Here is a 25,031-nt window from a genome sequence, read left to right as displayed (position 1 = left end):
GAGAGAGTAATGAGTGTCTGTGAACTGCTGTGAAAAGGCCGAGTGTGAAAGTCAGTGTCAAGATCTGCAACAAGAGATTGGACTTGCATCTAAAAGCCTGTTTGTCTTTCCCTGGAAACTCGTAACACCTCTTGCTCAACTGAATTTGTTTTTTTCATTTATACAGTTGCCCTATTTTTATAACAAAGACTACAATGCTAGTCTTGTAATAAAATTATAGCCCTACTGCAGCATGAGCTCAGAAAAATCCCCCAAGTTTACAACCTTATCTCTGGCAGCTGAACAGACAGAAAAAGCAGTAAATAAACTCTTTCCCTATAAGTTCCGTTTATGGCTAGTTTGGCAAGGTAAATGTTAGTATTTAAAATGCCTTTTTAAACTGTAAATAATTTGAAACAAACCTACTTAGCAGAGATAAAAAATTTTAGCCAGATGTGAATATAAATTCATGCCTTCAAAGAGATCTATGTAATTACAGCTATTTAACAAGACACTGCTGACTTCAGCAGGGAAAAAAGAAAGGAAATAAATGAAACTCATTCTAGTGAGATTTACACTAACTGAGATCATCATTTACCACTAATACTGTGTGAGAGTTCAGACCGTAATGATCAATGAGCAATGCTCTGTTATCATACACTTGAAAGACCAGACATTCATTTTTATGCCTATTTCAGAAAGGAAGAAAAGCATTCTAGTTTCACGTCCAAGTTTCTATTTCAACATGCACTTACCAAGTAAATACTTAAAACTATTTTTCCCGTACGGGAATAATTCTTTTAATCAACAATGAAACTTGGCATTTATCTACTCCATTATATTCTGTGCCAGAACAGACTGACAAAACCACAGAACACACTTATTTTTTAGATAAACTTTTAGCTAGGGGTTCCTAGTATAACAAATGACAATTTTTGACAGTCTTTAGTTTCAAGATTCTTCAGATAGTGCACACATATCCTTTTCAAGATGGTTATCCTTTCTCAAGCCACTACTTCATTAAAGTACTATTATTAGCCCTCAGATGACAGAATGGAAACCCAAAACAGGAAAGGAAGCTCCTAGACTCCTGGGGCATGCTGTGAAACGGAGACTTTCAGCAAACTCAGCAAACAGCTTTCTATATTAAGAAAGCCTCTTCACTGAATGTTGTAGAAATCCAAGGGTTGGTAAATGTTCATCTTACCTATCATTACACTTATACATTGCAACATATATAGTATTTTAATTTATCTGAAAAGCTACTTAATATAATATCGACTTTCTACAGGAGCAAAATTTGGTCATCTTTTGCCTTTCTCCAGAAATACTTCAGCTGCTATGCTGATTATTACAAATCACTGTTATTTATATCTGCATTACCTGATCCTTCTAGGTACTGCAGTTTTGCCACTGACATTAGCATTTTGCCTTAGTCCCTTCATCCCAGCACAGCAAAATGGAAGAAAGCTGAAGCTGATCTTGTTAAACAGAGCATTGATCTATGTATTTGAAATGCCTATTCTATTTAGTGCTGAGACGTCCATCAGGAGAGAAAATTGGTAACCTTGAAAATCATGTTTAACAAGGATGCTGATGATACCTCTTCTAACAATCACCACTGATACATGGATCAGAATACATTCTATATACATACACAGATATATATTGAAATGTATATATACACAACATATAACTTCTGAGTTTCTAAAGGCAGATTGTGATATGTATCTATTCACAACCAGTGCATATTCCTCTCTTCAGCAATCATGTTAAAAAAGAATAAATAAATTATTATTTTTAGAGTGAAAACTTCCCTTCAGAAAGTATCATTTAAAATAGTGAATGTTTCTGATGAAAACAGGAAGAATTCCTTACACACACCAACATGAAGAAACACTTCCCCTGAAGCAGTACAATAAAAGACCACTGTGATGGACAAGAGCCTTTCAAGGTCCTTATTACATTTGGAAACAAGTCTGTGTGCTGAAAACCCAGAACATAACCAATATGATCCTAATGATGAGTTGCAGACCTGTTGTCAGGAATGGCTACTCTGCATTCCAGATCAGGTCTATTTCTCCCCCACAGTCAGAGAAATTCAGTGGCCTCTGAGGCAGCATTCAGAGCTGATGCTTAAGGAGACCAATACAGTTTCATAATGGATGACTGCTGCACCTTTTCTGTTACTGTATATGGTTCCAGCTATTTGTTGTGAGTTTCCATCAGCTCACAGCTTCTTGCAATCAGCTGGTAACAGCTGGATTAGGAAATACAATCAAGCTGCCTCCAGGCTGCACCAAAGTCATCATTTATTTTTTTCCTATCACCATGGATGTTTCACAGCATAAATAAATCAGCCCACAAGACCTTCCATGAGCTTCCTACCACAGCAGAGATTACTGATTGAGCTCAAAATGTTCCTTCCTGCACTACATGGGTTAGCAAAAACTGCACTTGCTGAAGTGCAGCAAGAGTCATACACAGGCATCCTGTCACAGCAGATACCTTGCTGGCAAGATGCTCCAGCTGATGCCCTTTGGAGCCCCTTCACATGCTAAGATGACCTTGCAGCAAAGGCAAAAGAGAGGTTGAACTAAGCTGTCACCTCAGTGCAGTTTAAATGAGACATCAAAATGCATTCATGCTTATTCCTAAGAAAGCAAACACAAAGTTCAAGCCCACAACTCATCCAGTCCATTTACTGTCACCACTAAAGTATGGATATTCCATATCCATGACAGGTGTAGACTCATTCTTTTTAAAGTACTATAATCATTGCCTGAAATGTCAAAGCCAAGCAGCCCTTTCCAGCAAAGATAAACTGGGAAGCACAATGAATTTGTATTTCCAAGGGCAACTAGGTTTGATAATTTTGCTGTGAAATATATTTTACAATTCAGTCATGCCGAGACAGCTCGTATCCACCAAACTTTCAGAAGTGTGGTCTGAAGGAAGATGATCAAGCCATTATACATAAGACAATGTAAAAGAAGTTGCACAGAAAAAAAAAGGCTGAAATGCTTATTTTTAGTAAACATATCTATGATAAAAGCTCACTCAACATCTGTCACTGGTGGCTCCAAATGTGCTGTATTATAATTTTGCCAATTATACTACTGATTAAAATTGTAAAGGAACAGAATTATTCACTAAGTGGCAAAAGAAGCTACACGCTTTGAAAATTGATGGGAAAAAGGAATCACAGGCTGGAATCTATTAAGAAAAGGAGGGTCTGTAGTAAAAATTTGCCCTCTGTTACTTGCTGAAAAATTCTCCTAGGCTATTCGGTTACTAGGGTAGACCTGCTCTGCTGATACCTTCTTTTAAAACAACTACACATATGAAAGTATCAAACTGTTCATGTTAACAAAGTGTTTTTCCATCAAAAGCTCTCATAGTGACTTAAAGGTGACTGTCCTTTCCAGCTCCGTCACCACCACAAACCACAAGGCTGTGTTCAGAGAAGCTCCACTCCTTGCACAGATCTTTTTACTGAGCTGACAATTACAATGCTCAAGGTTTTGCCCTTCTGGCTTAAGTTGTACAAAAATACCTCTGTGACTCTCTCATCCACTCAATTTAGTTATCTTTCTGATTACTTGAGCTGGTGATGCCCTAACAAGAACCATTTTGTAATCCAGCAATCAGTTCTGTACACTGATGCAAGATAAACTATTTTCCTGTAGGCATTCTCACAAAGATGGTACAGGGATACAGTAGGAAAGGCAATCTAGCAACAGCTATACTTCTCACACATCGCCTGCCATGCCTCTCATAATGGGTGCCATTTTAGTTTGCCCGGAGACTAAAATATTAATGAGGATGCTGAATATTAAGTATGTTTACATACCACTCATCTGTATATACTCTGCTAACTTCTTAGCACTGAAAGGGACTTGGTTGTAGAATCCTTTTCCGAACAGAAATGTAAAAACAGTACTTTCTGATTCTGCACTTCTTATGTCAATATCTCACTATATGTCTTGCTAGCTGACAATAACTTTTGGCAGCTGCTAGCCTAGGAAATTCAGCCTGGTCAGTGAAAGAAGCCAAGGTTGGGTTTTTTTTTTCCAATCTGCTTGAAAAGGACTTGAGGCCAAAATGCTTTCCCTTATGTGTGTGACATGTAAAAGATGACAATGGTTTCCAAAGCATGTCATGTTACTAACTCTTTATATGCTCAAGGATTTACCGAAGCCAGGGCAAGGTAAAAATCAGAAAAATGGATCAGAGCTGGAGGTGCCTGTCAATATCCAGTAGCAGAAAATAACTGGGCAAAGGAAGTTAAAGTGTGAGTTGTAGTTAAACCATACTAAGTAAAAGTTTGCCCAGCACCTGGCAAAGGGATCTCATATTCCGTGCTTTGGGCTGTCAGCAGGGTATATAAACTTTGGACAGTTTTCAAGTTCTGTTAAGCAGCAAAGCCAGAAAAAGTCCAGTTTTCTCATTTAACAGCAATTTACAAGACTAGGGAAATACTGACACTGAAACAGAGTCTGTGCACTGGGCAGAAGTTCAGTACCTAGCACATTCAAACTGTCAGTCACATGATAAGCCTGCTATTTTTGGATCTACAAACTGAAGTAGAAAACAGCTACTATCTTCTATACCCACCTCATGGTTATAACTTAAAAGACTTGCTGGCTTTCATGACAAACAGAGCAAAAGCTGCCAGTTTGGAGAAAAAGAAAGGTTATTTCACAACCTTTTTTGCAACATTTCTTAACTGATTAAAAATCAGAATTCAACCAAGCACTGAAAATGTATTGTCAGCAAGTCATCATCTGCAATGTGATAATCATGGAAGGAAAAAAAAAAGTCAACACAAAAATGTAACCCTAAAAGCCTAATCAAATTCTAGTTTCCTGAAACTAACCCTGCAATCTCTGCAACACTATTCTAAGCAGACAGAAACAGAGAATGTGAGATGCCAAAATGTCACTTGGTGCTGTTCTGGGAAGGAAGAAAGCCAGTGCTACTGCATGTCGTCTTTACCTTCCCAGGCAAAGGGCTAGTTCACAACCTGCCCCTATGCTGACATGAACTCAACCAATCCAAGTTGCTACAACTCTTTCAGCACTCTCATCCAACTGGGATACTTCTGTATCTACAGTCTCTCATATGGAGGACACCTCTGACACAGATAAGATGCTAGCAGGCAAACCTGATGGTTTGTAAGGATACAAAATGTTTTACCTGCTATATAACAAGCCAAAATGCCTCAGTTCAACGGGAACAAAATTAGAAATTACTTAGTTTTTTTTGAGTTGGCCTGTTACCAGCACAGATTTCAAGACGTAGATGTTCTGACACAGTTTTAAAACCAGAATTTTGTTTGAATCAGAAACTCTGCCCCCTTCTGTGGCTCATGGTGAATTAGCAACCCCGGAGCCACAAAATATATTTCCAGTTTGTAAATGGGCACCAACCAGTTTGGGATGGAAAAGTGTAAAACAATGAATCGAGAGAAAAATCAAAGCAAAAAAACCCAACCCAAAACAAACACACAAAACTAATCAATCAAAAAAAAAAAAAAAAAAAAAAAAGATCCTGTCTGTCACTTGCTTTGAGTCCTGTCTTTGGGTCTTCTTCTTTTCTGCCTTCCTTCCTGTCTCTCTGTTTATTATCAACTCTTGCCCGTTCTGATGAGTTTTCTCACTTGTGCCATGCCAGACATGTCTCGCACAAACTTCACCTAGCCTTTACGCATAATCTCTTGTTTCATATTTTCTATTTCGCACAACTTGCTATATTTTTTTCTGTCTGTTGCTGTTTTTGTTGTGACCTTTATTGTAGAAGGATAGCAGGCTCTGGGAAAAGTTACAGCTTTTTGCTTTCTGTAAAGCACTGTGAAGAGCCGTAGACCACATTAACATCAATAATATGTGCTAACAAAGAAAATTGAATTGACTGAGCTGCGTTTCCTTCAGACCGGCTCTTTCTTTTTTCTATTTCTGGTTCCAGTACTGCTTTGTTTTGATACCTGCCTTTTTATTTGGATGTTCTGTCATAGTCCTACCTCTCTGATTCCATAGGGTCACAGCTATTCTCCTACCACAGTGTAAAGCCCTTGTCCCTAAGAGGGAACAGAGGTATTTAGTGGAATTACTGTCATGTTAGACACATGGTAATCAGAGATGACAATGCAACAGTCCTCCTTTCAGTGGTGACAGGCCTTCAAGTGAATGAATAAAAGGATAAGTCTGAACTCAGGTAAGGAATGGCTGCAATGCACTGACAGTAGTTAATTATAATCCTAATTTCCTCCTTGAACTTAAATTTGTCTGCGACTGAACTCCAGGCAGACAATCTGACACAACAGGAGAAGCAACAGAGTGTTGAAAAATATCTGCCCAGTGTGCCATAGCGTAGGAGTAAGACAGAACTCACATTTGAGAAAAGGGAGATCTAGCAGTGACAAAAAGGAAGCTTTAGACGGGGTAGGAGTGTATGGAACCTGACACATCTAAAAGGAGTTACAAAATGTTACTGCCTGATAGCAAAAAGTGTGAATTAAATTAGGTTTTTAATCAGCTAATACAGAAAGAATTTAAGTTACACAAACATCAGTAACACTCCTGAGCCACAAAATTTGCAAAGAAAGAGCTGATCAATTTTTACTGGCTCTAGCAGGATCATCATCCAGTTATGGCTCTGAACAAACCTCTCTATGCCTAAGAGCTGTACTGATCCAGCTGAAAAAAACTGCTATCTGAAGAATAAATGTATCATAATACAAAACCCCCAGAATACGCTGTTCCAAATGTACATCAGACAGCGATTAATTGGCAACTGAATGCATGCAGTGAAATTTTTGGCATTTAGATCAACAGCAGAGTAGAAAATCCAAAGAAAACTACAATGTGAATGCAAATTGGTAGTTGGAGACAAATCCTGCAATGTACAAAGGAATAAGCGAGGCTTGAGGCTTGCTGGGACTTTACAGTATTTCAACATTTCAGAGCCTCAAGTGAAAAGAAAATCTGGCAGTAGTTTAAACCGCTTGTTCTCAGCAGAAAAAAAGCAAACCAACTCATCAGGTGTTGCATTGTATGAGATGGTATTAGCCCTGGGTAACATGAGAGAATTTGCTTAAACTGACATGCTTACTTCACCAACAGTACAGTAACATTTCACAGTACAAACTGACAGCTATTCTCTACATTACCCTCACACACAATGCTTGAAAAACTCTCTAAAGGATGTCTTCAAAAACCTCCTCAGGAGTGGAGTGTCAAAGCACATCAGCGAAACAGACACCAGCATGAGAGAACACAAGCTGAACTAATGGATACAATGTGGAGAATCTTTAACAGAATAGGATAAATCTGCACCAGTCAACAGAATGTTAAGCACAAAAAGTCTGCAAGATGTGACTGTGTAGCTGCAATACGAGTAACTGAGCTCGTGACATATGCTCAAGTACTGATTCACAGGAGAGACTGGGGCTGACAAAATTAATGCTTCTGCTCCCTTCAGGGCAGCTGAAATTGTAGTCACATCTGGGTATGAGGTTCACTTAATTTTTCCTCAAAACAACATGTCTTCTCCTCCTCTAAGGAAAATCACTAATCTGTCCCATGGTAAGAAGACCTCTGAACTTCAATGGAACTGTGCCAGTTTATAAAAGCAGAAATGTTGACCTCTATCAGGGAACACAGTATGTCAATTCAGTGGCACAAAGAAATCAAAACAATATCACTGAGATAGCAGGGTCACACAGGAGAAATATTTTGATCTCTCAAGAACTTTAATACACCAGTGTCCAGAAAAACAATACAAATAAATTGTGCATTAACTGAAAAACACTGAGATGTCCACTATTCTCTGCGCTTTTTCCATTGCACCATAGCAAACGCATAGACTACTACTCTTCTTTGATCAGTGTGGGCTCAGACTTGATTATGCTCAGAAGTATCAGCTTCCTCTTTTCTATGGCTTTTACCATTATTCCCATTGCAATATCACTGTAGAACTGTATACTCAGACTAGGAATCAGCTGTGTTACACAAAACCAGAACAGAAAGATAACCATCATACAAAAGAGCTCAAATGTTTTTGCAAACTCAAATATCTGATCCTCTTCATTATTTACAGGCACATTCCTCACAGAAGGTAGTTACATTAAATTAAAATGTATTTTAAAGTGGTTCTATTGGTTGACTATATTCATATATTCACAGACGCCCACCAGAGATCAAGGGAATGGAAGATGTTTCCCTATAATAATTGTCTTAGCACATATAACACATGGATATTCAGAGAACAGATGAAATTTTAGCCAACCCCAACTTAACAAATCTTCTATAACCAATATTAGGACACAACAGCACACTTCCCTATAATAGTGCCAAGGAGAACAGCAAAAAAAGACCCCAAATCTTTCATAATGGACATCTTGTAATGGAAAATATCTGTTACATTCCTCCTCTGACATTTGAACATTACAGGAAGTGGTTGAGTCACCATCCCTGAAGGTTTTTAAAAAACATGTAGCTGTGGCACTTAGGCACATGGCTCAGTGGTGGACTTGGCAGTGCTGGGCTAGTGGTTAAAATCAATGATCTTAAGGGTCTTTTCCAACCTAAATGATTCTATGGTTCTGGGATTACTTTGGGGAAAGAATCAGCAGTAATACAGGACGCAACAAGCACCACCATCACAACACACTGACTTGAAAGAATTCTGCACTCCCTAAGATTCAACCACCAAATTACAATTAAAACACCAAATTACAAATTGAATCAGAACCTACAGCAATTTTAGGTAACACAGCAAGCTGTCGGTTGACTCGTTGACTCTACCTGTTACAGGGATCACAAACAGACTTCAATCTCCTTCACAGTCAGGCTCAAAGATACCAAATCATTAATTCCAAGGGGAAAAAAAAAAGGCACAGTAATTTGTCCAATTCACTACTTCAAGAATATATTTATAATATCCACTATATTTGCAGATGGGATGTCTTTCTAATTTATAATGCATTCACTGAAAAGCTACCATGACTCTTCAAAACTATCCTCAAACCATCATTCCTGCTCCCATACTCCGCCTGCCTCTAACATTGCTCCAAGACACAAAAACTTCTTTCATAAACTAGACAGCATAAAGCACTTCCCAGCTAACACACCCCTGGTCCAGCTGAAATGCCATTAGACCATATCCCAACATCATATAGCGTGAAAGCCTGTCTTCACTCTTCAGAAAAGAGCAAGATAAACATTCTGGATTTCAGCTAGAAGACATCATCAGACTCATCTACTTGATACTCACCCAGATGACTTTGTCTTTAAAGCTAACACTTTCTCCTGATAATGCACAGAGGTATAGGCACCAATGTGGTCATAAAACAGGACAAATGTCTTCATAAGCTGCTTCTAAGATTTTAATTTCTTGCATCCTTAAGCTTGTAAGTTATGTCTTCTCTACCTGCCATAGAAAGCTGGACTTCACCCTTGCTTCCATCACAAATTCAGGAACTATCATAGCCTCTTCAAACTGCTTTTGAAATATTCCTGTAGAAGACAATTTTTCTAGACATTTCAGGCAGTATCAAAAATATCACAGGTAATATAAAAACTGCAGAAAAACTACAGATTAGCTATGTTGCTTCCACGTAAAAAGCATTCATTTAAAACACAAACACCCACTCCAACAGCAGCATATTTCTGTTGATTTTATGGAACATGAAAATTCCTCTCCCTCCACCCTCATCTAAACATCATGTCTTTTCTCCCTCTTCCCCTGCATCTACAATTACCTCTTGGACTGTGGACAGTTTGCCTGCCCAAGTATATCTGGTAAGGTGCTAAGGCAGCCAGTACATTGGGCATGTACGATCCCACATCCAAGTTAAGAGGGAGGCTGCTGCTAGCAAATGGAGTTTGGTACTGAAGCTAGTGCTGAGGCAGTCCTTGACATGGAATATCTTGCACCTGATAGGTACTGAGAGATCTGATGCTAAACCATTAAAAAATCTATAATTAAGTAGGTCCTTTTTTCTTAAGATGTGGAAAACACAGTTGTGTGGCCAAGTACTAGGCAAAGCAGAAAAGTCATCAACAGCTCAGCTCTTCTAGTGTGGGGATGACAGCATGGACTCCACTTAACAAGCTACAAATATCTAGACTAGTCAAGAAGCAGGCTGCAACTGCTGGTGGCAGCTCAGGCCTGAAAGGGTAGTTAGCATTTATGAATAATACTCTACCTTTATTACTCCATAAAACCATGTTACTATGCATTAAGGCTGTCTCCAGTAGCTGGGTAGCCCATCACCCCACCCAGAAAACAGGTAGTGTCCTTTTACCTACAATCATCTGGAAGGAAAATCCAGAAATAGTGCATGCTATGAGAAGTCTGAACCTAAACGTCTCTGGGCTATCCTACCTGTGTCTGCATTTGGTAGAGGAAACAGAAATCACCCATTCAGCTCCTACACTTCTGCTAATTCTGTTACTGAGACAGAATTGCATCCCAGATCTGTTAAGCTTTTCAATTAACAGCTCAGTAAGTGTGACAGAGCCATTGGATCTAAAAGAAACCACTATCTAGGTTTTTTCCACTGTTTTCATAGAGGCACTTTTTATGGCTACCTTTTGCAAAAGAACAATATGAGCCAGGTAAAATACTTCCGCAACAGAGCCAGCAGCATTCCATAAATAAGCAGTTTTTCAGAATATTTTTTCACTTAATCTGCTTTTTCCAGGTGTAAACTTATATCCATCAAAATACCTATAGTTTCTAAATATAGAAACTTACACTATTTAAGCTTATGTAGTAAACTTATTACTATATAATGGTTACTATTACTGAACATAAACTTACGTAACTAAATATTTTTTCCTCATGTATTGTTTTCCTTTAGCTAAAATACATATATTTATCTCACCTTCTTTTTTTTTTTTTTCACTTCAGCATCAATTCTTTATGCTTTGCTTATAGTTTGTTAATGTATTTCTGGTAAATTATGCCTCATGACAAATAGATTACAATATAATACATAAGCAAAAACGCTCATTATCTACCCCATTTATCATGTAATATATATGCGTATCATCAAACCATAAAGGGACTTTTATGGCCTCTCCATGCAGCTCAGATTTGTGTTAACTTTCACTTGAACTTACTTGTTTTCTGATTTGATTTTCTTAATTTTTGCCTGCCAGCTCTTAGCACAAAAGACAAATTCACAGGGTTTTACTGATTCTATTTAGCTCAACTTCTATGTTTTTGGGTTTATTTGCTGCTCATAACTGATCATTACAGCAATTCAGTTGCAGAGGTTCAGCAAAATCTGGTTTTCCTCTAAAATGAATAGAGAATAGTAAGTAGTAAGAAAAAACATATTACTATATATGGAAGTAAATGAATAGTGCAAATGAATATTGATAGTACTCAACACAGTGTATGTTTCTTTCCCAAAGTTGATTTTAAACTAACCTTTAACCCTTCTTAACCTTTAAACTTTAAACTAACCTTTAACCCCTAAACCTTTAAAATAACCTTTAACCCTTAAACCTTTAAACTAACATTTAACCCTTTTAAACTAACTCTTAACTCTTTAAGAGATGAAATAGAATACTTGATCATTTAGATCAATTTTTGGACTTGTGTCACTAGAAGTGACAGACTGAGACCTAAGAATGTGTTGCTAATTGCTGTTACATAGTCAATTATAGTGCCAATGCCAATGATCCACGGAAGCCCACTTGCCCCTAGATTAAAGAAATCTGTTGCTTTACCACTACCTCCAACTGTAAGGTAACACATACTGTACAAAAGTCAGAAAAGATCAGTGCTAAAGATGACAGGTAGAATTAGACTTCCTCTCTGATCAAGTTACTCTGATCATGTTAGTTACTCTAATGCCCTGTAATTAAACAGGTAACAAATGTCCACACAGAGACTTTTAAATACAATCCACTGAAATTTAAGACATATCTCTAAAAATGCAGAGGAAAAAGCCACATAGGCTATCACAACTTTTTAACATAATAAATTTCAAATTCCATAAACCAGTCATATTATTTAGAAGAGCTACTGATTTTGTGTCTTTTGTTTGCCTTATTCACATCACTGAAACATCTGTTTTAAAAAATAAAGAAAACATTAGCAGTTATCTCAGTTTGAAAGGCTTCCATTTTGAATACTTGAGAATGCTATGGGATGTGACAAGTTTCTATATTGCTCTCAGTGACTTCTGCTGTACAAAGACTAAACTTACAGGGATTATTTTGGATATTATTCGTTCTACCTCTGGAAATAGTGCCACAGACGTCAATTGTGATAAGATCTTTCTCCTGCTTTCTTGCTAATTATATTTTGCTACGTGAAGAAATAAACCTAGTGCTACCATTCTCACCAGCAGGAGAATTTATTAGCAAACCACTAGACTCCTTCTGCCTCAGGATATCTGTGCCTGACTTATTTTTGCAATTTTAGACAATGTCTGTGGCTAGCAAACTGTGAAGAAATGCAAAAGGAAAATCCTATTTTAAAAGCATAAGAGAAACTACTGATACTTACCAAACTATTCCCTGAGCCCCAGAGCCAATAGGTTTCAAGTTCTGGTAGCGTTTGAGAACCGTGAAGGTTGAGTCACCTACTTCCACGCTGTAGAACTGGTTGTCAACTTTGCTTTTGCTCATGTTGTAATGTTTGGCAATATATGACACATCCACTTGTTTCCCAAATCCCTGTTTTACAGAAGAAGGGAAGGGAGAAGGGAGTGGAGAAAAAAAACAGAAACCAAGGATGGTAAAACATCATAATACTGATAAAACACAGTCAGCTTAATTTTCCAACATAAATTCTTGTCAGTTTAGGCCCATTGTCATTGTCATGAACCCTCTAATGCTCTCAAAGATTGTATCAAAACTTCATTCACCCAGAAAGTAGCCAGAAACAGTCACTGATTAAAGAAAGCTAGTGAATTCTCTAGCTCATGTTTGTGACACAGTTGCTCTCAGCTACTGGTCTCTGCTTTATGACTGTTGACTTACGCATTCATACTGATTCTGCTCTCATTTGTATCACAGTAAATATCTCACTTTAAAATTAGAAGACTCACATCAGTGTAGAAGGGACAAGAGACATGAGAATTAGGCTTTTCGTCATTGGTCAGATGGAACAAATAAGTCTGTTCACATGAACTCTAAACCTTCCCCTGAGCTGTAACCTCACTTCAATTGTAGAATTACTATACAGACTGCTACATTATAGTTCTTTTATGACTACCACTGAGCTCAGTTTCCTGAAGACTATGGAGCAAAGTATACAGTAATTTGAGATAAAAATCAGAATTTAGTGTTTGTAATTTAGGATTCTATACTACATGATGCTGAGCACAGGATTCAAAAGTTCAACATATCACAACAGACCTGTTCTCAAGTAGTTGACAATTGAGTTATGGAAGTTAAGACTTTCCCAAATGCCATCTATAAGGAGAACCAAACCCCAAACCTGCCTCTGTCTGTGCATTTATTTTCAGTGCTCATAAACAGAGATTCTAAATTTTCTTATTTGCTCTATTATAAATTGTATTCCCCCAAAAATCTGAATAATCAACCATGTTATGTGACTACGGACTACTAAGTTGAATTTTGATGGAGCAGGAAAAATGTAAAGTTGATTTGTAGACTATTATTTTTTCAATTTAAAAGGACATCATTCTGGTGTTCCACAAAGCTGGTCATTAAAAGCAAAGAACTAACCTTGTTGAGAACTTGGATTCTTAGGTTTGCTTTAGGATTATTAATATTCTTTTTTCTGTTTGTTATCACTGGACAGCCCTGGTTAATCCTAACCACTTCATTTAGAGACTTCGACACACCTTAATAAATGTAACAGTTCATAAACATGGAGACTCATTTCATATGAGCAATTAGAAACATTATATTAACTTGTTAATCATATGTAGGAGAAGGCTTTCCCCCTCACATACACATGTAGGAAGTGAGAGATTTATGGATGCTGACACAGTGCTAAATTGAAGCTTATACAGAACGAAAGGAATCTGAAGAAGGTTTGAATTTTTTCATCTGAAGAAAGACTGCATCTGATTTGTACTGTGAAACCTTAGTCTTAAAAATCCTTCCATTATGTGAAGAGAGATGCACAAATCTGGCTACCTCAGCTATTCATACCAGACCTGGAACTAAGAGGCTTTATTTTAATAATGCTCTCCTGAGAGACAGGAAATAATCATAGCTCCCTTTGGCTAGACAAACACATTTGCAGCATGTTATTTTCTGATGTCATTATCAGAACAATGCAGACAATATTCAGAATTAACACCCGTTACTCTGAAACCAATGTTATATAAAGTGTCAGCATAAAAATTGCATTCCTTAGTGAGCCTGACTCATAGCCAGCTCCTCTGGAAGTACAGATACAGCTACTTTTTTAAACACAGCTGCATGACCATGTTAAGGCTTGGGTGAGCCAGGCCTGCCGTAACTTGCTTGCATCCTCACTCCTGAGCTACCCAACAGCTCCTCACGGGGTATGGAGTGACATGGGAAAAGGTACTTCGTCAGCCTGCATTCAGAATCCTGTGCACATCAAAATTACTTGCCTTCAAATTAGGCTGACCCTGTGAACTGCTAGCCTCAGAAATCCTGTGCTGCCTACAATGGGATTTCTGAACTACTGCAGTTCTAAGGAATGTCTTAGAAAACAATTGAAACAGCTCAGAACACCACTCTGTAGTACCTCAGTTATATGGATATATATGCAATAGCAATCAAATACCTGGAAGAACAACGTGTCCTGATGAGCAGCTCTCCTCTGCATAACACGGACCATTCCTATGACCATCCACTCCTAACTGTTGTGGGTAGGGAAGGTAAAGGCTATTCTAATTTTAATGGAAAATTATTATTTTTAGATTAATATTTTTCTCAAGGACTGTCTACTTAAAAGTCTGTAAGCCATAAGGAGGTTTGATGGAAAATATCAACACCAAGAATTACTCATAATGTTCAAGACAGGCTGATTTAGATTGAAGTTGACTCCAAGTAGAATGCCTCCTCTGAGTGACAAACACTTCAGCTCTGTGGGTGGACCAAAGAGTCTCCAGGTCATCTACTAATTTGTCTCCTCCCTTTAAACCTACACTGCTAAAAATTGACAAAACCCCCTACTCTCTATATTTTGATGATTTTTACCAAAGCCTAAGTAAGCAAAATTAAAACACAGCAAGCCTACTGCTTAAGCCCAAAGTACTGCTTATTTTTATAAGAACCAGGAGATGAATAACTATTCTTGTCATGACTGTAACTTAAATCCCTAAATCAATAAATTAACAGTGTTACTAGATTAATCACATTTGATCAGATACTCAAAGACGGCACGAAATCAGATAATGAACTGTCATCTCCAAGTTGCTATAGAACAGCCTCTTGTTAAATGGGAACAAGGAAAAGACAGTTTTGTTTAGAGTGAGAGTATTGTTTTCTTTCATCTCAAACACTTGAGTCTTGACAGTTCATTTTCTTTCCTCCTCCCCAGCTGCTGGGATATTAAGCAAACATCCTGGCAGATAAGACTGTGCATTTAAGTGACCCAACAAAGTGATCTATGTTTTCAAGTCTGAAAAACTTACTTCTCTTACTCTTAAATTTTTCAGTATGGCAGAAAAAGAATGGCATTAGGTGTGTGTTAGAAGTTTTCAGTTAAGGTAAAAGAGCTTTTCCCATTAGCAAGGAAATTAATACTCTTAATAAAGCACATCAATGTTAGTTTTACTTTCAAACCCTGATTAAAAGGTTCTTCTCAAAGTCTCCTCAATCCTTATTGCTGATCTTATAAGAAACCTATGTACCACATTTTGATCTGTTACATTCTCAGGTTCACTCAAACCCCTTCCAGAAGCCTTGGTGTTGGTATCATAGTTAATAGCTTCTTTCCCCACACCCATCTACACCATATAAGATTTCAGATTCAGGTTTGACTTTATAATGCTCACAACTATTGTACTGGCAGCTTAAGTTAATACTTTTGATTCTGACAGCAGAAAGGGACAGAGGGCTAAGAATTTTCAGAATACACCCTTCTGTATACACATCTAAACCAAAAACTTCTTTCAAATTTGATTGATACTGACAGCTTGAGTCACTAGGAATTACCATTTCATTAATAATTAGCTGGGGAAAGGGAGAGTGTGTGTGTATATATATATATATTCTGTATATATAATGATCAGGTATACTTCTTAGGATGTCATAGTAAAGATGCATAGGTCTCATAGAAAAGTGAAATTCAGTGAATTAATACATTTTCAGGTGAACTTTCAATGAATTTAGTCAAGCTACAATTCTGGAGCCCCAAAGTAATCGTAAACATTGCAGGTATAAAACAAAAGTAAATTTTTTTCATCCTTTTCACTTTGAACAAAACACATTTAGTTTCTCAGACCTCAGTGCAATGTGAAGGATTTTTCCTCAGAGACAAAGTATGCATTTGACAGCCATCATTTTTTTTTGGTTTCCATAAATATTTGGACAATGCAATTATATTGCTTCAACACTGAACAGAACTTAACTTTTATTTTACATGTAGAAGAATGCACACTGAGACAAGGGGGCACAAAATCACAAAATGGAATATAGAAACCTTTAGAATTAGTTTTAAGTAATGTTAAGTTTGATGGCTTTGTAACAGTAACAATGGAAAATTACTGAGGTGCAGGATACATAGAAAAAAAAATAGAGTACAGCTAGAGAACATACTGAGAATTCTCACAAGATAAATCGTTATAGTTGTGACATAGCTTAAGAAAAACAGTCTAAAAGAACAGGACACAGGGATAAGGAGTATCTGGGAACCGCAGGTGTCCAGGATGGGCTGCAGTTAAACTAACTGGTAAGTACGAGGATAGGATTATTATGTCCCTGGTGCTAACGAACCAATTAAACTGGTATGAGCATCTACTGGGCATGCTTCAAAGGCTGACAGAAGTGATGAAGATTGTTGGAAGAAGTAAACGACCCTCAGAGACCACCACCATAATTCTGTACGCATGCAGGGAACTTTCTGGAAAATTATGTAATCCATACGTAGCCTCATGAATATGTATGTATGCCCAGTGGCTATAAAAGGACGGCTTGTGTGGCAATTGAGGGACACACAGGTTAGGAGGAGCTATCCCCCATGTCTCCCAGTGCTGCAATAAAGAATACCTGCTTGTCAGCTTGAAAACTTTGTTGGCAAGTTTGTTCCTGGAGTTTTCTCCGAATCAACACATCATTTTTTCTCTTTTCAGTATCCAACTGAAAACTTCTAACACACACCTAATGCCATTCTTTTTCTGCCATACTGAAAAATTTAAGAGTAAGAGAAGTAAGTTTTTCAGACTTGAAAACATAGATCACTCTTTTGGTCACTTAAATGCACAGTCTTATCTGCCAGGATGTTTGCTTATTATCCCAGCAGTTGGGGAGGAGGAAAGAAAATGAACTGTCAAGACTCAAGTGTTTGAGATGAAGGAAAACAATACTCTCACCATTGCTAAATGCTTAGATTACATAGATTTTGCTTTCAAAGAACAATTACTTAAAAAATTGGTGAAACCCAAATAACTTATTGCCTCACACACAACTACAATTTGTACTCACCAGGGAGGTTGTGAATGCTCCATCCCTGGCAGTGTTCAAGACCAAGTTGGACGAGGCCTTGGGTGATATGATTTAGCGTAAGGTGTCCCTGCCCACTGCAGGGGGGTTGGAACTAAATGATCTTAAGGTCCTTTCCAACCCTAACGATTCTATGATTCTATGATTCTCTTCCTTTTTCTGTTTCACAGCATAGAGAACAAAAGAGGGTTAAAAAACACAATAGAAACAAAACTATATTATTTTCTGTATTATGAGGTGAATCGTTTCCTGATATCTTATTTTATTTGTCCATTTCTACCCCATAGAACTATATTTATTATATGATAGACCTCTGCAACTCAACACCATTCCTATTACTGAGGAGCCTAAAATATCACAATCTCTTCCAGCTCGAGTATCTCATGCATCCTAGCTTTTATAAATACCAGCCATGCTAATGGGAGCTAAAGCTAAATTGCTTTCCTTTGCGTTTCCAAGACAATGAGTGCTGTCACAGAGTTTATGTAGTGGGCATCAGCTGAGGGGTAAATTTACCTCAGTATTAGTATCCATCCCTGTCTGCACAGAGAAATACCTACAGGAACATATCAACATTTGAGGGTGTTATAGTTCAGAGAATCAGAATCGACAAGTTTAAAAAGATAATCAATTCCAATCTTTACCCCAGGACTACCAAGTCTGCTACTAACCATGTCAGTAAGGGCCTCACTTTCAAGACCACTGAAAATAGTTACATGAATTCACATGTGCGAATGCCGGAGAGGAAAACAATTAGATGGAAAACTGAAAGGCTGACTCCTAATTTGCAGTTGGCACAGCACCCAGAGATGAGCAGGATGCAAAAGAGTGGATTTTCTGAGCTAGCAATCACAATGACTCCCCAGAGGCCCCAAGTCTCAACCCACCTCAGAAAAAGAGACTGGTATGGAGAGCAGTATGTGTCGGAGGCAGATTCCTTCAATTCCCTCAGGATCTGAAAGGATTGTATCTTAAAGCTACAGTTTGACCTTAAAAGTCAGATGCTGAGATCATACAAATTGAAATTCTGAAGCATGGTAAAATCCTGAGTCTTCTTGCTAGATCCAAAGTATACATAGAGGCAAGCCCTGCTCACCTGTGTGCATCAGCTAAGTCAACAATGCTATTAATTTAATGTCGATCCTTCCACTTGTACAGCTGTAATTTTCTCAGAAGATTCAAATGCCAAAATCCTGGGATGAACAGATGTTTAGTGAACCCTCTGCTTTGGATTTAATGGTCAGAGGTTTTGCTGTGTAAATTTGGATGTCCATAGAAGCAGCCACTTGAGAAACATAAAGTATCTTCACACTGAAAGGCCTACTACATTATATTTCATTGCGTGTTCTGTATATGCAACATTTATCGCAAAGATATTATCTATTTTTCTTATCATAAAGCCAGAGTTGTTACTTACTCCTGCTCTCCCTGAACTCAAAAGTCCAAAGATAGTGATAAAATTTCCTACAAGAAATGGGTTTTTCATCTTGTGTGTGTGTTTGGGTGTAGCATTAGAGAGTTCTATCTTATCAGCCACATCACCTGTCACCCTGTCTTCCTGATTTCAATGTATTTTGAGTGTGATTTAATGGGTTAATACTCCTTCTTTTAATCCTTCTCCAGCAGTCTTCTCCCAGCCCCCAGATACAACCTGTCCTCCTTTATGAAGTCAGACTTTCAAGTAGGCAACTGATACTTGCAAACAACTCAACCTTGATCAATTAATCATGGATCTTTTTACTATATTTGTTTTGCTCACTCTATTTTAAAATATCATATTAAACCACTTCATTAGATGGAGTACAATATTTGTAAGTACTGGTTGGTTGGGGGGTGTTGGTGTTTTGCTGTTGTTGTTTGTTTTTTTAAACAAGCTGTCCTTGTTTAACCTCTTCTAGCTCAGATACCAAAATCTCAGCATCTTCAGAATTGGCCCTCAAGTAGTTCTGATTACACAAGAAACAGCAGGACTGCCTTCAGTTTCCTTTTCTTTTGCATCTACTCAAAACTCAATGCTAAACACTACTTACATATTTTTAACTTGTCCTCCACATATTGACTGAGCTTTAACTACATTTACTTGCTTTTCTTACAGGCACAATTTTTTTGTAGTTCATTTGTAACTGTGCTATCACGTTTTCTCAGAAATCACTGTCATACAAAGGTGCCTGCTTCATTCTAGGCCAGACTTCTAAGAGATGAACAATAGGTGAGTATCTGCACAACAGGTCAAAAATGATTCTTTATTCCCCCGATGCCTGAAGAATTCAACACTGACACATAGGTAATATCCAACCCTGGTCATCATATCAAATAAGGTAGGGAAGAAAAGAGTGATCAAGAAACACTGAGAGAATTCCCTAAGAATGAGGTTTCTTTGTGGTCAGAAACTTAGTCAGCGATCTAAATGGAAATTTAGCCAAAAATACATGAAAGAATGATTTAAGAGTAGGCAATAAAGCTACAGTAAAGATGTTTGGAAACATCTCATTCAGGCGCAGCTCCAGACACAGAAAGCTTGACACATTGTGGAATTGTGTCCAAAACAGAGGAAAGATATTTGAGCAGCCAACTGAAGGAGAAATGAGAAGAAACACTGCAGTTTATATTAATCAGTTTGTTCTGAGGCACTAGATTTGAAAAAAAGACAATAACTTGGAAAGAAGCAAGATACAGTTAAGATTAGGAAAAAGAAATAGGGTCACTAAAAGTTGGCCAAAACATCACAACACTAAGAAATGAAAAGTACTCTCCATTTATCAACAATGGTGAAGGGAACATAGAAACACAATGTGTTAAGAGCATAGGAGACCCATATGGGATTAACTCCTCTTTATGTAATTTTTCAAATGTTTTACACTTCTCAGGAAACTGGAATTACACTGAAATACTTGGTGTTTGTTGGTTTGAGAAGCGTTCTTCTAATATGCAAGCAGGGCAGCAAGAATACAAAACTTTATGCTCTAATGCACAACACTGCTTCCTTTACAAAAAAGGGTAAAGAAGCATATAACAACAGTGCAGAGAAAGTACTCAAATAAATAAATTTATCAATATAATTGTATAATTAGAGTATTCACTGTGAAGACAATAGCTTATGAAAACATTCTCACTTTTAGAAGGAAAGACCATAAGGAGCTAAATAATTTAATTACAAATTTTGTTAGAAATAGACATGTCTTGATACTATGAAGCATCATTGCAGTCCTAGAAATCCAAGATACAGGTCACTTCTCCTTGATGGCATTAGTTGTAATTAAAGTGGTTTCTCAAAAGTAACATAAAATTTAAAAATCAGATCAGATGAATCAAGCAATCAATAGAGAGCAATGCAATTAATAAAGCTAGTCTTTTCTGTATGTAAAATGAAAAATTTTTTAAATAATGTAATTTTTAAATGATCACTGATGCAATATTACATCTAGGAAGTCTATACACATTTTGCTCAAGACATGTAAACCTGACTGTGGAAAAGAAGCAAGTTAGCAGAATACAAGAAAAAAAGGATGTCTAGAGAGAAATTAAAGCTTTTAAAATATTATTGTTTGGAGATCTGTTTTTGTTTTTTTTTCTTTTTTCTCTTCTTTTAAAGCATAAATTGAGTAGAACTTTATAAAAGTACCCTCAAAATGCAAACTAAAGTTTCATTCTAAGGTTTTCTTTTGGTGGCCTCAGTACAGCACCAACACGTATGTCAGTATGCAAAAGTGCTGATATACTCTACATGGGACATTAAACTGTTTAAACTGGGCACTAAAGACTAGTGATGACACCATACCAAAGAATTACCATGTGAATTTACATTTGTGATTCACATTAAGTGTTTTCTTAACATGTATGGCCAGGTCAATTGCGTTTCATCTCAGTAATCCCATGTCCTGCTTTTCTGTTAAAAAATGAATTGTTGAAGTACTATGGAAATACTACGGCATACAAATTCTAATAATAAAGATTTTTTTTTATTTTTCTAGAAAACAAGGAAAGCTTAGAAAACTTGAAAATTCTGACAGATTATACACATCTTGAGGATAATTTTAAAAAATTACTGAAAAACTAAATGAAGGAAAACATGAATGAAGCACTCGGTATTCTTAGACATAGTTAGCTATTATTGAGCACTGAAACTTTAAGTTGTTCCATTAAAGATGGTGTTTACATACAGACTTCAAGTATTACCTCACCTTAATCCACACCAAGGGAATCTGTGAATCTTATTTACTCTTGCCTTCTCATAGGTGGGATGTAACGAGGAAGGCATATTTACCCCACTTATACTACTAAGTATTTCTCAGGAAAGACTTTTCTTTTTTCTTAAGTTGGAAATTCTTAAGATTCTATTCCTGCTAAACTAGCATTTCGTCTATTGAAACCAGTATACTCAATGACATAAGATCTGTGGCAAGAGGAACAGCCTATAATGAGGTATATGTTACTTTCTTTCATAGCAGATAAAGCTATGCCTTCTAGGCTATGAGAGAGAAATCACCACAAAATATTTATTGTGAGAAAAATATGTACTAACACAGTACTAACAATCACTGGAATACTTTCTAATATTATACTGTCGTAGTTTAAACCCAGTCAGGTAACTCGTTCACTCACTCCCCCCTTTCTTTCCCTTCCCCTACTCCCAGAGGGATGGAGAGGAGAATCGAAAAGAATGCAACTCCCACGGGTTGAGATAAGAACAGTTTAGTAACTAAGGTATAACACAGATCACTACTGCTACCACCAATGATAATAATGATAAAGGAAATAACAAGGGAAGAGAATACAACACCTCAGCACCAGCTGACCGATAACTCGCCCCCCAAGCCCGACCAAGCTCCGACCCATACCTCCTCCAACCCTGCAGTCTCCCAGCCCTTCCGGCTAACTCCCAGTTACATCCTGGGCATGACGTGCTGTGGTATGGAATACCTCTTTGGTCAGTTTGGGTCAGGTGTCCTGTCTCTGCTTCCTCCTGGCTTCCCCTCCCCCCTGGCAGAGCAAGAGGCTCACAAAGTCCTTGGCCAAACCAAAACATCGCTATCAGTTCTGTTCCCAGGCCGAAAGTCAAAACACTGCACTGCACCAGCTACCAAGAAGGAGAAACATGACTGCTACTGCTGAACCCAGGACATTATTTTTCCATACCATTCACGTCATGCTCAGATCCCACATTTTCAATATGCCATCACTCTTATCTTAGTGCATGGACCAGTAGCTATAAGGCTGCTGCGTCCATCTGGTCCATGATGCCAGGCTCCATCTCTTGTAAGAGTCTTCCAGAGCAGGAGAGACTGTGTGCAGTGTTCACACTCATGAATAACCTGGGCAATAGTGTCCATTGCTAAGTCCACCCCTTGATCATAAGTCCATCACTATGTTGCATCTCTGCTCTGATGGCCTGAAGTGCCATGGGCCCACCAGGCTTAAAATAATTCACTCTCCCCTTCAGCAGTTTCTGCAGCTTGTTGCTGGGGACTCCATACAGCTGCCTTCCATCTCTGACGCTTCCAAAGCACTGGAGGGGCCCAGTGGACTAGATACTTGCCCATACTGTCCCACACACCCTGCCACTCATGACTGTCCAGCCTTGGGGAAAATCTCTTGGTCACCCTATATCGTCGTCTAACCCCAGACAAGACCCAAACCCGACTCTGCTTAACTTTTGAGATCAGACAAAATGGTTGTGGGTAGAACACACTCTGTATGTGTGCCAACATGGTGATCCCCACCACAATCAGCAGGCAGGTCCCAAGGATACCCAAAGGCCATTCAGAACCTTCAGAACTCTCAAACGATGCTGTTGTACTTGTCACTTGGGGCTGGTGTAGCTGCTGTGCTTGCCGGCTCTCCCACCGCCAGCTTCTCTTTTCCTGAGTCCCGCTCTTCCTCCTCTGCCTTGCTGGGAAATGCTGCGTGGTCTCCTGCATCCTCCTGGGGCTCGGCGGGCGCCTTCCGGGAAATGCTCTCGGCCGTCGCGGGGCTCGGCTCGGCCGCGGGGCTCGGCTCCTCCGCGGGGCTCGGCTCTTCCGCGGGGCTCGGCTCCTCCGCCGCCTTCTCCCTCTGCTCGGCAGCCGCCTCCTTCTGCTCCTCGACCTCCCCGACCTCCTCCACCCGCAGCCGTCCCCTCGCGGCCTCGGGCCCCGCTCCCGCCGCCGCTTGGTCCCCGGGGCCGCTCTCCTGAGCCGCTTCGGCTGCCGCCGGCTCCCGGGGCCGCTCCCCCTCGGCTCCCCGCAGCCTCACGAAGATGGAGAGTAGGGCGAGGGCCAGGCCGGTGAAGAGCAGCCGGACGGCCAGGTACAAGCCCACAGCCACGTCCGTCCCGCCCTGCTGCTGGAGCCCGCCCGTATTACAAGCCATTGCCATAAAGCACAGTGAGACAAGAACCTTAGCGCAGGCCCCACACTTGATAAACACTAACACAGCAAATACCGACTCTAAGTAAGTTACAACATTCTGAAGCTGTGAGATCAACAGGAACAACTCTGAGAGCCAATAAATCAGCATTGTGACGAGTGACTATTAATCCGGTCAGATCTGTCATTATCTCAACCCTTCGTGCCCCACGTTGGGCGCCAAAATGAACTGTCGTAGTTTAAACCCAGTCAGGTAACTCGTTCACTCACTCCCCCCTTTCTTTCCCTCCCCCTACTCCCAGAGGGACGGAGAGGAGAATCGAAAAAAATGCAACTCCCACGGGTTGAGATAAGAACAGTTCAGTAACTAAGGTATAACACAAATCACTACTGCTACCACCAATGATAATAATGATAAAGGAAATAACAAGGGAAGAGAATACAACACCTCACCACCAGCTGACCGATAACTCGCCCCCCAAGCCCGACCAAGCTCCGACCCATACCTCCTCCAACCCTGCAGTCTCCCAGCCCTTCCGGCTAACTCCCAGTTACATCCTGGGCATGACGTGCTGTGGTATGGAATACCTCTTTGGTCAGTTTGGGTCAGGTGTCCTGTCTCTGCTTCCTCACAGCTTCCCTCCTCCCTGGCAGAGCATGAGGCTCACAAAGTCCTTGGCCAAACCAAAACATCGCTATCAGTTCTGTTCCCAGGCCGAAAGTCAAAACACTGCACTGCACCAGCTACCAAGAAGGAGAAACATGACTGCTACTGCTGAACCCAGGACATATACCTTTATAAAAGACACTTCAGCCCAAGTCTATATTTTTTAGAAAGCCTACAGTAAGCACAAATTCCAAATGGGAGCAGGACTTCAATGTGGTAGACATGAGTCTCAAAATTGCAATAATCTATTGGATTGTTTATTCTAGTACACCATCACTAGAGGCTCTCATCTTAACAGGTCAACAGGACAGTCAACTACACCACACTGACTTTTTCTGATAATCTGTTGCATATTTATATAGTAGAAATAATTTTTTTTTTGCGTTTGGTGAACCACTTGAAAGT

At 38.9% G+C, this 25,031-nt stretch overlaps 1 protein-coding gene across 7 annotated transcripts in view; it reads right to left on the bottom strand.

The window, feature by feature from the left end:
• Nucleotides 1-25,031, bottom strand: part of LOC133283235 (mitogen-activated protein kinase 10) — a 149,816-nt gene that overhangs the window by 50,187 nt on the left and 74,598 nt on the right. For all 7 annotated transcript variants that reach the window (XM_061479882.1, XM_061479911.1, XM_061479920.1 and 4 more), the window contains one exon: nt 12,508-12,677. In XM_061479882.1, the coding sequence (XP_061335866.1) occupies nt 12,508-12,677 (170 nt within the window). The remainder of the gene's footprint in view (nt 1-12,507; nt 12,678-25,031) is intronic.

This window comes from Pezoporus flaviventris, unplaced genomic scaffold, assembly GCF_033815535.1.
Source record: "Pezoporus flaviventris isolate CSIRO_AGI_PZ_B2104156 unplaced genomic scaffold, CSIRO_AGI_Pfla_v1 ptg000002l, whole genome shotgun sequence".
Taxonomy (NCBI): domain Eukaryota; kingdom Metazoa; phylum Chordata; class Aves; order Psittaciformes; family Psittacidae; genus Pezoporus; species Pezoporus flaviventris.
The sequence above is the reverse complement of the archived record's forward strand: the minus strand, read 5'-3'. Positions and strand labels throughout refer to the sequence as shown.